The 14702-nt window shown below is 42.4% G+C and overlaps 1 protein-coding gene across 6 annotated transcripts in view; it reads right to left on the reverse strand.

Moving 5' to 3' along the window:
• Positions 1–14702, reverse strand: part of LOC105487925 (uncharacterized) — a 313023-nt gene that overhangs the window by 277749 nt on the left and 20572 nt on the right. For 4 of the 6 annotated variants that reach the window (XR_011621459.1, XR_011621460.1, XR_011621461.1 and 1 more), the window contains exons 4-7: positions 13299–13377; positions 11775–11929; positions 7367–7466; positions 6648–6755 (exon numbers count right to left, since the gene is read on the reverse strand). Coding sequence is in view for 1 of the 6 variants with exons in the window: in XM_071093850.1 (XP_070949951.1) it covers positions 11781–11929; positions 13299–13377 (228 nt within the window). In the remaining 5 variants the exon portion in view is untranslated. Of the gene's footprint in view, positions 1–418; positions 2485–6647; positions 6756–7366; positions 7467–10479; positions 10911–11774; positions 11930–13298; positions 13378–14702 lie in introns of those variants that run through there. The other 2 variants (XR_011621463.1, XM_071093850.1) reach the window with 2 other exon arrangements.

The following is a 14702-nucleotide window of genomic DNA, read 5'->3' on the forward strand; positions in this document are numbered from 1 at the left end:
AAATTTTCACAAAATGCAAAATAGAAAATCCCTATGACTTAAATTTCAAATCCAATTGTGCTCATGAGGATTGAATTCTACAAACTCTTTGAAAAAGCATCCATCACTCAGGCACCACGAGTAAACATCCTCCTCCTCCAAGATCTCAGATCCTCAGACCTTCCTAAATGAGAAAGACATTTATTGGTTCTAGGGAGGAATCACAGTGTGGGCCACACCCACAGTAGTCTCTGAGGAACTGGAGATCCAAAGCTAAAATGACTTCAAATAGAAATCTGAATAAAAAAGAAAAAACCTCTAAGTATTGACAGAAACAAGTTGCAAAAGACTAAAACTCAGCATGTACTGCCCACAAACACACACTGAGACAACCCAACCATTACACAGGTGGGCAAAGTACATCATGGATGAGAGCTCAACCACATAACCACACAGCCTGTATTCAAACCTTAGGCCCATTGTTTACCAACTGTGCAACTTTGGGCAGGACACTTAACCTTTCTGGGCCTCAGTTTTTCCTTATCCAAAAATAGAGTCATATAAGTTAACATTAATTAAACTATTACTATATGCTAGATACTGCCAAATTCTACACAGCATACAACAGGATTAAATGGGTTAATATATATAAATCTCTTGATTCAGGATCAGGCTGCTATGGTCTGAATGTTTTTGTCCACTCAAATTTCATACGTTAAAATTTTAAACCCCAAGGTTATGGTATTAAGTGGTGGGGCCTTTGGAAGGTGATTAGATCATGAGAACAGAGCCCTCATAAGTGGAGTTGGTGTCCATGTCCTTATGAAAAAAAGAGACCTGAGAGAGACCCCTCACTCCTTCCACCATGTGGAGACACAGCAAGAAAAAACTATGAACCAGGGAGCAAGCCTTTACCAGACATCAAGTCTGCCAGCACCTTCACCTTGGACTTCCCAGACTCCTGAACGGTAACAAACAGATTTCTCTTCTTTACAAAGCTATCCAACTTGTAGTATTTTGTTATAACAGCTCAAATTCACAAAGAAGATTGGAACCAAGAATTGGCGGCACTGTTATAACAAAGATCTAAAAATATGAAAGCAGATTTGGAATGGAATCATGGGTAGAAGTTAGAAAAGTTTTGAGGTGTAGTCTAAAAAACAGCCTACATTGCCAGGTGGATTGTTAAGGGTGAACCTTGTGAGGGTCAGGATGAAAAGAAGAAAGCTGTATAAAGAGCCTCAACCTTCTAAGGAAATACTTAAGTGGTCATGAACAGAATGTTTGTAGAAATATGGATGGTAAAGGCCAGCCTGGTGAGGTTTCAGATAGAAATAAGGAACATGTTATTGGAAACCCGAGGAAAGGTTATCCTTGCTACAAAGTGGCATAGAACTTGGCTGAATTGCTGTGTCTTAGTGTTTTGTGAAAGGCAGAATTTGCACACAAAGAATAGGATATTTGACTGAGGAAATATCTAAGCAAAGTGTTAAAGGTATGGCTTGGCTCCTCTTAAATGTTTATAGTCAAATATAAAAAGAGAAAAATGATTTAAAGACAGAATTTTTAATCAAAAGGGAAACAGAATTTAAAGGTTAGGATATTTCACAGCCTACCCGTATTAAAAGTATGAGAAAGTATATTCAGGAATAGGGTGTGGCAAAGCAACCTTTTGATAAGAAGATTAGTATGGATTATCCAGGACCTCTTGGCCAAGACAAGGGAAAAATAACCCCAAGAGCATTTCAAAGATCATCAAGGCTGCCTTTACCTTCTCAGGCCCAGAGTTCAGAGCCTGCAGGACAGAACAATTTTAAAGGAAGAGCCTCAGACTTACCTGTGGGCCCTCAGCACTGGCTGCCTGGCACTACCTTAGGCTCTACTCCCTACTTTCCAATGGCAATTCCTGGATGGCAATTTCAGCCACCCAGGTGTGGCTCCAGTGAGGCCAGGTGTGTGACGACTGCCACGGTTACTACTTGAGACCATCATTACAGCAGTTACTACTGTTACTGCTTAAGACTGTCATTACAACTGAATGAAGGGACAAACATAGAAATGATAACAAAAAACAAAAGTAACTATTTTAAGGGAAGGTTAGCATGGGGAGGAAGAAGAGAGAAGAAGAGAAGAGGAAAAGGGCTCCCTGCTTCTAGAGAGCAAAAGCAGCCACCTGAGCTTCCACAGCCCTTCTTATTTATTGGGTAGAATGAGGAGGGAGGAGGAGGTAACGATGGGTCAGCTGCTTAATTGATCACAGGTTCATATTGTTACTAACAGGCTTAAATTATGCGTAATCACAAGAAACACTTGCACCTGGGTCATGACTGCCCTCAGCAGTCCTTCCGGGTGGCATACGCAGTTTGTCAATTTGCCAAAATGCTGCATTTATGAGAAACAGTTTGCTGCTTACTCATATAGCCTCCAGTGGTATACTGAGTTGATCACGACCCTCACTCTTTCAGTCTCCAACAAGGTGTGGTACAGGACACTGTGGCTGCCCCTCTGGAAGACACAAATGATAAATTTTGGCAGCATCCACAAGGTACCATATCTGCCGGTAACAAAGTGCATGAACCATTGGTGTATGGCTGCCTCCATCCAGATTTAGGAAGATGGAGCTGCCCAGATCCTCAGATTCATGACTCAGGCTGAGAGTTGCCATGGGGTGCAACCACCACAGAGAGCCTCCACTATAGCAATGCTCAACAGAGCCATGGGATCAGGGTCACCATCCCAGTAAGACTAGACGACAGAGCCTGGAGTCAAAGAAAATCTTTCGCAAGCCTTGAGGTTTTAGACTAGCCCAGGACCTGTCACTCGTTTTTTCTTTTCTATTTCTCTCTTTTGGAATGTTAATGTCTTACAGTGCCTGTTCCACCATTGCATTTTGGAAGCATATAACTTGTTTGGCTTCATAGTCTCACAGCTAGAAGGGAATTTGCCTCAGAATGAATCATATCTTGAGTCTCACCCACATCTGATATCTAAATATCATATTTAGATGAGACATTGGACTTAGACTTTAAAGTCATTGCTGGCACAAGTTAAGATTTTTGAAGCTATTGGAATGGAATAAATGTATTTTGCATGTAGGAAAGACATGAATTTTGGGGGAAGCCAAAATAGAATGCTATGGACTGAATGTTTATGTTTCCCCAGAATTCATAAGTTGAAATCCTAGCCTCCCAAGGTAATGGTATTTGAAGATGGAGCCTTTGGGAGGTGATTAGGTGATGGGTTTAAAGCCCTTACGAGTGGGATTAGTGCCCTTATGAAAGAGGCCCCAGAGAGACCTCTTACTCCTTCTATCATGTGAGGGCACGGTGAGAAGGTGTCATCTGTCAACTAGAGAACAGGCCCTCACCAGGCACTGAATCTACCAGCACCTTGATCTTGGACTTCTCAGCCTCCAGAACTGTGAGAAATAAATTTCTATTGTTTAAAAGCCACATAGTCTATAATATTTTGTTATAGCAACCAGAATTAAGACACTGGCACAGGGTAAATACGTATAACAATAAGTAGTAGTAATTGTGGTGCTGGTGGTTGGCTTTGTTTTTAAGAAAGAAACTATATCGGATATGGTCAGGTTAATGAACAGGTTCTTTATTTATGAAAAAGCTCAAGCACTAGCTGTATGGCTTTGGCTACACTTATGAAGCATCTCGGCCTTTGTTTCTCTGATCTCCCAAACATGCAACATGCATAGCAATCAGTTTTACAAGGTTGTTGGGAGACCCAGGTGGGATATTGGAGGTGAAAAGCTGTGGAACTTACCGTTTGTGGACATTATTCTTGCTTCTGCCTCCACCACTGGGTAATTTTCTGCCCCATTCCCACAGTAAATGGCATGACTTAATGTTTAAAAGAAAAAAAAAAAAAAAAACTCCCAGCTTCCCCATGGGTAAATACATGGTAGTGAGTCATTACTCCTTGTCATGTCATCCCAGAGTCTCAGCCATGTAGTCTTCAAATTCAGGGAATACCAATAAGCCACATCCTAGAAAGGTCAGCAGGGAAGTAAATGGACCAAATGCACAGAGCCAACCCATCTGCACCTCCAGTCACTCTCACACCATTCTGGCTGCTAGAAGGGCATCCAGTTAGAAGGTAGTTGCAATGCCAATGAGCAATATGGTGGTTTTCACCAAATAATGGTGGTGCAGGGGTGGGGCGAGTGGAAAGAGGAATATGGATCTTAGAGATACACAAGAAATGAACACTTCCAGCCCTGCTTATCTGTCACCTCCCACGGAAGTCTTTCTTGGCCACTCTGTCTAAAATGCCAACTGCTCCCCATTGCTTTCCAGCTCTTTATAAAATGGAATAATAGCTTTATTACTCCTTGAAAGAATAAGATGTTGATAAGGATTAAATATGTAATACAGGTAAAGGTTCAAAACAGTGTGTGGTTTATAGTATTTAATAAATGTTAGCTTTTATCATTACTATTACCATTACTATTTTTATCTAATTACTATTTCATTCCAGCATGTATGATATTCTGAAAGTATTATCTTGGTTATCTATTTATGTACATAATTGCTATCTGACTTGCCCACTAGATCTTAACCTCTATAAGGAGGTGTCTATGTTACAGCCCTACTAAATACTTAACAAATAGCAGTTGGTTGGATGAACGATTTAATGAGTGAATGAACAGACAACTATCACACTCAGCAGACTCATTTTGTCTCATATCCCAAGAACCTATTTGTAGGAGACACTTTCTTATCTGAATTTTAGGCATGAAGAAATAGTGACACTGAAAACACTGAGTGACTTATTCACACAGGATGACGATGAGCAGGAGATGAACCTTTATCAAATTCTGGCTCTACATCAAGCATGGTGAGAGACCCATTGATTTATCCAGGCTTCTGGTCATTCCACAAAAACATATTAAGTTTCCTCTCTGGGTCATGCATCGGGCCCCTAGCCCCATCCAAAAAGAGGAGCTTTAATCCTGGATTACATCCCACTTTTGTAATCTCAATAGGAAAGCAGGTCTCAGGGCAGACCTCATGGTGAGGAGGAGGCAGGGGCACCCCCTCCCCAGAAGCACAGGCCCTGAAGCGTCGTTGGGTCCTTTCCTTTGACATCTAATTTCCTGATAGATGACTGGCATAGCCAGAATTCAATTGTCCCAGGACCAGCACATGTGGGTCCAGTTTTGTCAGCCTGCAAGGACATTGTGCAGCTTTGTTTGTTCCAGTGTAGGGGTGGGGGGAGGTGTTGATAAGCATCATCACAATCAGGATCTGCCGTCCATGACTTACCATTCATTTCCTAATCAGTCATCACATTTTGTTCAAGCTTAATGCTGACCTATTGAATTTAACGCCACATTCCCCAGCAAAACACCACTGCTGTGTTTACTGGGGGAAATCGGCCAGCTCTTGCCCTTGTTGCTGTAGCACACACAGGAAACTTAGATTTTCAGGATATTTCCCCCGCCCCCTCCCTTGTTATCTAGGAGTTCTCATTTTGTTCCAAGATTGTTCCCTCTGTCTTCCCTCTTTCCCTCCATGGTGCCAAGACAACCTGAATTACATTAAAGCCCAGGCGGTTCTATATTCAGGCTACCCTCCCTCCTGCTCTCTTCCTTCCCCCATTCCCATCAACACACATGCACACACACACCTGTGTGCACACACCCGTGCACACACACAAATGGGATGTGAGCCAACAGAACACTGTGTGACCTTGGGCCAGTCACATCTTTCTAAGCTTCCATTTCGTCAGCTGTAAAATGAGGAGGGCAGACTCAGTTATCCCTTTCTTTACTAATATTGCATGATTCTAATTTTCCCATGATTCTCAAATGATGGAATTAGAATTATAAAATGTCTGAAATGGAAGATATGCTGAAAACTAATCCACTATTATATCCCCATATTTCAATTATTTCTTATTTTTTGAGACAGCATCTCGCTCTATCTCCCAGGCTGGAGTGCAGTGCCACAATCTTGGCTCACTGAAGCCTAAACCTCCTGGGCTCAAACGATCGTCTCACCTCAGCCTCCCAAGTGCCTGGGACTACCTGTGCTCACCACTATACCAGGCTGATTTTGTTTATTTTTTTGTACAGAGAAGGTCTCACTTTGTTGCCTAGGCTGGTCTTGAACTCTTGGGCTCAAGTGATCTACCCACCTTGGCCTTCAAAGGGCCGGGCCTACAGGTGTGAACTGCTGCACCCAGCCCCCATCTTTCAATGATTTTAGTGACATTTTCATCCTTTTTGCCACATCTCCACACTACTATCATTCACTCAACTGTTTTCTTCTTTAAATTGACCTTTTTACTTAAATACATATATTTAAAAGACATCCCTTATCATTACCACAAATAGAAAAACCGTAATCATTTGCTATAAATGTAATCATAATTAAAGGAAAATAAAGCAATCTAAGAAAATTTTGGCTGGGCCCCACTGCCTGTCCAAGGACCCCAGCCTGCTGCTTGTCCCTCTCTATGGAAATGGCAGAACAGTATATGTTTAAAGGCACTAAGGTCATGCTGGCATCAAGGAGACTCTTTTGGCCCTAATCAGAATTGAAAAGAGCCACATTCTCTCCCAAGGGATGTCCATTTTATTTAATACAGAGGCTAGGTGCCACCCAAGATTGCCCTCAAGAACTTCACTTTGGGTAAAATGTTCTCACCACTGGTCTTTAGGTTAATGTTGTAATTAGTTCATCAAATGCTCCAAATTGCCAATATCTGCATCTTCTTCACCATTACCTTCACCTGCGACCATTGCCAGGCAGCTCCTATGAGAAAACAGATAGGCTCAGAAATATACACACACACAAGCACATGCTCCAAAACAAGTTTTTAAACAGCACAATGCTTCCCTGGCACTTCCCCAAGTCCACAGCTCTAGGAATCACTGACCTCAGGCAGGTCTACGTCACTACTTTTTCTAAAGAAATCACTGCCCATGTACAACAAAGAGCAGCTTCCCTTGAGCATTTGGGGAGCTCTTGAAGCAACTTCCTTTTTTCCTTTTCTCTCTTCATAGACGCAATGTGGAGTAGGGAGCAGGTGGTACACCCTTGTGAGAAAACAGGTACAGAGACTGGGGGGCGGACAGGGACGAGAGAGAGAGAGAGAGACACTGCCTTCTGTTTATTTTGTGTGGTATAGGAAGAAAATATTTAAACATCTCTACTTTAGATACAGTATGGCTTCCAATTCCAATTCTATCATTTTCCAGCAACACAAATTTGGGCAAGTTGCTCAGCCCCCCTGAGCTTTAATCTCCTCCTTAGCAAAATGGCTCTAGTGACACACCCTTCCTTGTGTCTGAGGGTGTAAGGCAGGTATGGTACCAGGCACCGAGATAATCATTCATCCAACACTCAGTCCCTTCCTCTTTTACCTTTTTTTTTTTCACTTTGGCACCATTCATGAAGGTCCAAAATTAATCTCCTTTTTATTTGTGTGTTTGTTTGTTTTGCCTTCTAAATCCTGAGTCTCATCTGTAAAATGGAAAAAAGACTGTGAATTTCCATAATGTAAGTTTTGTTTTCTGTGACTCGATTATGGCAAGTGATGTATGAAGGCTGAGTGGAGTGACAAGGAGAGGCACAGAGAAGAGGGAAGATAAACTTTACACCAGCAAACCCAACAATCAACCCCTTTTGAATAATCATTAGCAGCCTGCTGGAAGCTCCAAGTGTCCCAAAGATTTTGGATATGAGAGAGTAACAACATGAATCTAGAAAATGTGGTGCATTTCGTGCATAGATTTGAATTAGAGAATTCTTGGTCAGTTTTGCATATGAAGTTGGGGAGAAGGCGCGGGAGGCACAAAGAAAAACAGAGAAACACCTCCCCCTGCTGCCTGGATGGCGAATAGCAGCAGAGATGTAAACAAAAAAAAAATTCCATGGTCACACAAAAACCTTCACCCTATTCCAAGTGTTTGCTAAGGATTTGCTATGTGCAGGTAGCTGAATTTTATGGAACGCATTTCCTTATCCTAAGTTACCTTCAAAGGTCATAAAAAATGATCTTAGGACATTATTACAATGATGATGCTTTCCACTGGGCAGGTTGTTATTTGTTTCTTTAACAGGAAATATATTAGCATCACTTTTAAATTAAAATGATATAAAAGTTATAAATTAAAAAGTCTTGTTTCTGACTGCCTTATGTATACCTAGCTACTTTTATTAGCTTTTCATATAAATATAAGTAAATGTGACTATGTAGTCTTCCTTTTTTCCTTCTTACACAATAATTAGCTATTTGATACTCTTCTGGACATTGTTTTTGTCACTTAACAACATAACTTGGTGATCTTTCCAAAGCAGAAAAGCTCTCCCAGATATGTTTCAGGGCAGAGTAAGCTTCCTTGTTCTTCCTTCCCTGAGCATGTTATATGTGGAAAGAACACATCCCCTCTTGGGGAAATCAGATAAGTTGTTTAAATTATTGCAGATGTGAATGATGTTAATGTAGAAATAGCCTTTTTCGGTCCACATTAATCACAAATACTGTTCACAACACTTCGCAATAAACTTGTCTCCTGCCTATATTTTTTTTTTCTGGTATTCCTTGTTATTAGACTCTCTTGCCTTGGTATCCATTGTGTTCAAGAGCAGAACAGAGCTTTGAACTTTACAGTCTAATGCTCAGAATTAAAAGTGCTTAATGCAACCAAGATTTCTATTTAAAAACCCAGAGTAAAGGAAAAAGCCTTTTGCTTCAGCTGAAATATTCTTGTAGAGGGCAAAATGGGAAATCCAAACACCACCGCCGTTTGCTGGTTGCATGCCACAGCCATCGGCACCTCCTGGAAATGGCAAGCCCGCGAGCTCCTGGTGGAAGCCAGGTTAGTCTTATTGCATTTGAGAGAGCTAGAAAAGTGTCTTCCAGTGTGACTGAGCCAGCAAGATTGTGAAGGTCAAAGAAAAAAACAATTATCCATAGCAAACACTGACCATACAATTAAATTACACCAGTCAGGAAAGCATCTGATCTTCTGCAGCAGACTTCTTCCAGCAAATTTACCTTTGAATCAATCTGGGCCACTCATTGGCATCCAGCTATCAGTTTCCTTCTGCTGCCCCACATCCTACAACATGTCTGTAGCAGATGCATCACTGCCCACCTACATCCCCTTGGCCCACCCCAGAGGTCACCTGCAGCTGCAGTGGTCAACTCCCAAGCACGCAGACATCTCAGCATCAAGAACCTGCTTCTCTCTGCCCAAGGGCTTTTTCTGGCCACAGAAGTATCCCCTGCACAGTCCACATATGCAGGGCAGGAGAGAAGTTCCAGGGAGCTACCATCCCCAAGAGCAAGCCTCAAGCAATGAGTCGGAGGATAAACACCCAGTTCCCTTGCTTGCCCCTTGCTGGGGCAATCCCAAAGTGTGTGGTGCCCATACTCTCAGAGGGACACCAGTGCGACTGAGCCCCAGGTGGGACCTACTCATTAACATACTGCTTATTGGCTTTTCTCTCGTCCCTACTCTCTCATCATTTTTCCGGGATTGACTCCTGTGACAGCCTTGCTCCAGTCAAGAGACAGAAACCACACAGTAAGTTCAATAGGACAAATGTAACACAGAGTCATGGACTACTATGAAGAGTATAGACGTAAGGAAACTACAAAGGTGAGAGGGAGAACTTAGGAAAAGAGCTGAGAGGGAGAACTTAGGAAAAGATGAACTTGAGAGGGATTCAGACCTCTTGGGAAACGGTGAGGTTCAGCCCACGAGACAGCAGGGAAGCTGCTTTGGCCAGCCTGGAGCTGGCCTGGAATTGCTGGGAACCACCAGAGCGCAGCCAGCCTCCGGAGTGCAGCGGGAGCCAGTCAGCAACTGATGGTGAGGGCTGGAGCCCGGGAGCTGGCGGGGGCTGCTGGAGGCTGCAGAAGTAGCGGCTACTCAACGCGTGACCCTGCCAGCTAAGTGCAGCTGCACACAGGCCGAGCAGAAGCTTGTAAAGGGAGGCTGAATTCCGGGCCCAAGAGCAGCAAACAGGGAAAGGGAAGGTAATCCGGGCACCGGTAAGGGCAGGAGCCCTTCGGAGCGCTCATTCTGTGCTGGGGGGCTCTGCTTTCCATGTCAAGAGGGCTGCACAAAAAATATCACCAAGCCGGGGCTGCAGAGTCACAGAAGGACCAGTTCCACCCGCTGTCCTTGCTCACCCACACTACTGAGCCGCTGTCGCCGCACAACCGGCAAGAACCCTCCTCCAGCTGTGGTGTCCTCCAGCGCCCTCTACTGAGGAAGCCTAGCATCGCGCGCACTTAAAGAAGACAGGCTCAAAGGCAGGCCTTTGTTAGTCCCAGAACATACATTATTAATAAAGGGTCCATTCAGAGCTGACAGGCATAAAAAATATTTTTTAAAAAAGATAAATACACCTCCCAAACTCCCACTTGCACTCAAACCCTTGTCTCAGGATCTGCTTTTGAAAGAACCCAAATCACAACAGTGTCAGAGAGCTGATTTTTGTTGACAAAAAGAGTGAGACTCTAAAATATTTAAAGAAATTTATTCTGAGCCAAACATGAGTCACCAATGGCCCGTGACATAGCCTTCAGGAGACCCTAAGAACAAGACCCCAAAGTCGTTGGGGCTTTGCCTAGATTTATACATTTTAGGGAGACATGAGACTTCAATCAAATACATTTAAGATACATATTGTTTCAGTTCGGAAAAAGGAAACTGGGGGGTCTGCTTCCAGTTGTGGGTAGATTTAAAATTTGTCTGATTTGACAATTGGTTGAAAGAGTTATTATCAATAGAAAGAAATGTCTAGGTTACAATAAGAAGTTGTGGAGACCAAGGTTTTATCATGCAGATGAAGTGTCCAGGTAGCAGGCTTCAGAGAGAATAGAATGTAAATGTTTCTTATCAGACTTAAGGTCTGTGTTGATGTTAAATGCTGGTCACTTTTCCTGAATTCCTAAAGAGAGGAGGGTATAATGAGACATGTCTGACACCCCTTCCTCTCATGGCCTGAACCAGTTTTTCAGGTTAACTTTGGAGTGCCCTGGCCAAGAAGGGCCAGGAGAGGCCCTTCAGTTGCTTGGAGGGGCTCTAGAATTTTATTTTTTGTTTATATTTTAATCTTGGCTCTGTATGACCTCAAGAAAGGGTCTTATCAGCTTAGAGTGCCCACTTTCTCATCTATAAGATGGAGGTGATCCTTAACTGTCCACCTCACAAGGACTATTCTTGAGAGAATGCAACAAAATAGACCACCTGCAATACACTTGGTACAAAATAATTGCTCAAAATAAGTGCTTGATATCACCTCCCTTCCGCCTTTTCAAACCAAATCAAAGCCCCAAAGGTGGTTCTTCCTTTCTTTAAGTAAGAGTCAAGGTATGAGAATCCTCCGAGCTACTCTGCTCAAGACATTTTTCCCTTAAATGTGGCCCGGGACATCTTGGAGGAAAATGGGGAGATTAGAAGGAGGCCTTGTCCTGGAAAGGAATGATTTGAAGTATTGGAAACAAATGATAAACAAGTGTTTCTCCACAGAGAAAAAAGTTCAAGTAGAGAAGTTCTCTAGGATATGACAATTTCTGTTGGCATTTAAATGAATGAGCTTTAAAGCAGGGAATAAGCAGTGTGATAATTGCTACCATTAATTAAGAGTTCACTATGTGCCAGGAATTCAAAGTCATAACCTCTCTTAGTCCTCATAACAATTCTTTAAGGTAAACGCTATTTTTAATCTCATTTATGCAAATGATGAAACAGAGGCTTGAAAACATGGAGCAGTTTTCCCAAGGTCAGAGCCAGGATTTGATCCCAAGCCTACCTGACTCTAATCCTTGGCTTCAATTGCTGTGGTGGATACAACTGGGATTGAGCCTAAGGAGTCAGAAGTCTGTGGTCCTGGTCCAGGCTTTATGTTTGAATCCCTGTGTTTTCCAGTGAGTAATTCTTCCCTCCCCAAAGGGATGATTCCTTCATCTGTAAAATGAGAGAGCTGAGTTAGAATCAGGGCTTCTGCAGAGGTGGCACCACACCCGAAGATATTTTGGAAAACTGTGAGGATAGCTGGTGCTATGATAAGAGGGCACTCAATGACATTTCATGGTTGAGGACCAGGGTGAGTAGATGCCCTACATATCCCACAAGATATTTGTGTAGTTGAAAAAGTTATGTGAACCTAGAACCTTGCTCCATTTTACAACTAAAAACAAGTAAATTCTTATACCATTTAATATCCAGTGAATTTTCCAGGGTCAATTGAAGAAAGATTGTACTTTATTTTATGATAAATTTTACCAGGAGTTGGTCACTATTTGGTAAATCATATCACCAACAACAGTGCAAAACATGATATGCATTAGCAGATCATCCCCTCTCACTTCGCATTTGTACTGATTATGGATACAGTCACAAACGTCTGTGTATTTCATGGGGCCTTTGAGTGTAGTATTCCCCAGTTATTTGTATATTGAAACATTCATTACCACTCAAGAGGAGAACAGATAAATAAATCATGGTATATTCATGGAATGGAGTACTACAAAGTAAACTAAAAAAAAAAAAACTACTAACATGACAACATGGATGAATCTCATAGACATTATGTTGAACAAAGAAACCAGACACAAAAGTGAAAATATTGTACAATTCCACTCGTATGAAACTGAAGAAGAGTCAAAATTAATTGATGGTGGTAAGTATCAGAATAGTAGCACACCTCCTGGAGACACTTTTAACCGGGAAGGTACCCAAGAGAAGCTTCTGGAATGGTAAGTTCTATGTCATGGTCTGAGTGATGGTTACACAAGTATATAAAACTAATTAAATATTCATCAAGCTAGACTGGGTGTAGTGGCTCACGCCTGTAATCCCAGCACTTTGGGAGGCCAAACTGGGTAGATGTTCTGAGGTTAGGAGTTCAAGACCAGCCTGGCCGACATAGTGAAACTCCATCTCTACTAACAATACAAAAAAATTAGCTGGGTGTGGTGGTGCATGCCTGTGGTCTTGGCTACTCGGGAGGTGGAGACAGGAGAATTGCTTGAACTCAGGGGGCAGAGATTTCAGTGAGCCAAGATCATGCCATTGCACTCCAGCCTGGGCAATAAGAGCAAAACTCCATCTCAAAAAAAAAAAGTTCATCAAGCTGAGCACTTAAGACTAATGCACTTGGACACACCTTAAAGTACCTACATTTTACCTCAGTATTTTCTTTTTTACAACTCCATTTGAACACCCGAGTTTAAATAGTCACAAACAAAAGGCTTCTGGAATCAGGCATCTGGGTCCAAATCTCAGATTCTTCTTACCACTTCTTACTTTGTAAGATCTTGAGAAAATGACTTACCTTGTCTACGATTCCATTTTCTTTCATACAGCGTGAGAATAATGGGAAGCAGATCTCTACGCACTCGTTGCCAACTTGTCTGGGTGCAGTGAGACAGAACACATTCGTACACAAGTTACATGAAGCAGATTTATTACTTATAGATAGGCAGCAAGGATAACAGAAGACTGGGATTCATTTTAAGCTCGTCCCCAAGGCTCAGAAAAGCTTCCTAAGGCAGATGATGCTCCGTCTGCCTGTGCCCTACTTGCACCGCAGCTAAGGAACCAGGGAAAGCAGCCCACCCTGGGTTGTATTCCCTATGGTCACATGACAAGCTGGGCTAAAGCACTGAAGGACACCCTGTTTCTTTCTCTTTTTTCATATACTTTTAAGTTCTGGGGTACATGTGCAGAACATGCAGGTTTGTTATATAGGTATACACGTGCCATGGTGGTTTGCTGTACCCATCAACCCATCATTTACATTAGGTATTTCTCCTAATGCTATCCCTCCTCTAGTTCCCCACCCCCTACAGGTCCCGGCGTGTGATATTCTCCTCCCTGTGTCCATGTGTTCTCATTGTTCAACTCCAACTCCCACTTATGAGTGAGAACATGCAGAGGACACCCTTTTTCTTTAGGAGGACGGGGCAGGACTGGAACAGAACTGGAACAGGAGATGACTGTTTCAGCCATCTCCCCCTTTATCTCAGATGCTACACTCGTGGCACATTCTATAGTTACTCTTGAGAACTACAAGTGGAAAAGGAGTGAAAACTGGTTTGGTCCAAGGCCACCTGGAGCACTGTCCTGCAAAGAGTAATTCATTCCTCTCCAGTTTGCTGAGTGCATTCAAGACATAACACATGTAAGAGTGTCTACCACTCTCCTTATGTTCAATAGCTATTCATTTCTTCTACACAAATTTCACACTCCATTTGCTCTGACTTCTCAAAACAGAGGTGTGTCAGTGATGGCAAATTTGTGACATTTGTGTTCCTCAGTGCCCCCTCCTGAGCCTTGAAGAATATGGCTAATCCACTACACCACTCTTCCCTGCTGACCCTTAAAATCCATCTCAACACAGTACTCCCTGAGGCTTCACCACTTCATGAGAGCTGGGCATGAAAGAAAACTTATTTGCCATCCTGGCCTATGTCATATTCATCTTTGCTTTGGCTGTAGTATCTAGTACAAGCACTTGTCAAGCTTGTGAGAAATGAAAAAAGAGCTGATATTTATTACACATCTAAACAACACACTGAAGCTGGAGTTTTTTTTATACATTGCCTCTTAAATCCACACACAAAAAATTCTGTGGGGGAAAAAAAGCATAATTCTTGTTAAGAAATTAAAAAAAAAAAATCAAGCTTATTTAAATAAGAAAGGCCTGTCCACAGATGACAGATGGTTAAGCCAAGTT

This window comes from Macaca nemestrina, chromosome 3 (assembly GCF_043159975.1).
Source record: "Macaca nemestrina isolate mMacNem1 chromosome 3, mMacNem.hap1, whole genome shotgun sequence".
Lineage (NCBI taxonomy): Eukaryota > Metazoa > Chordata > Mammalia > Primates > Cercopithecidae > Macaca > Macaca nemestrina.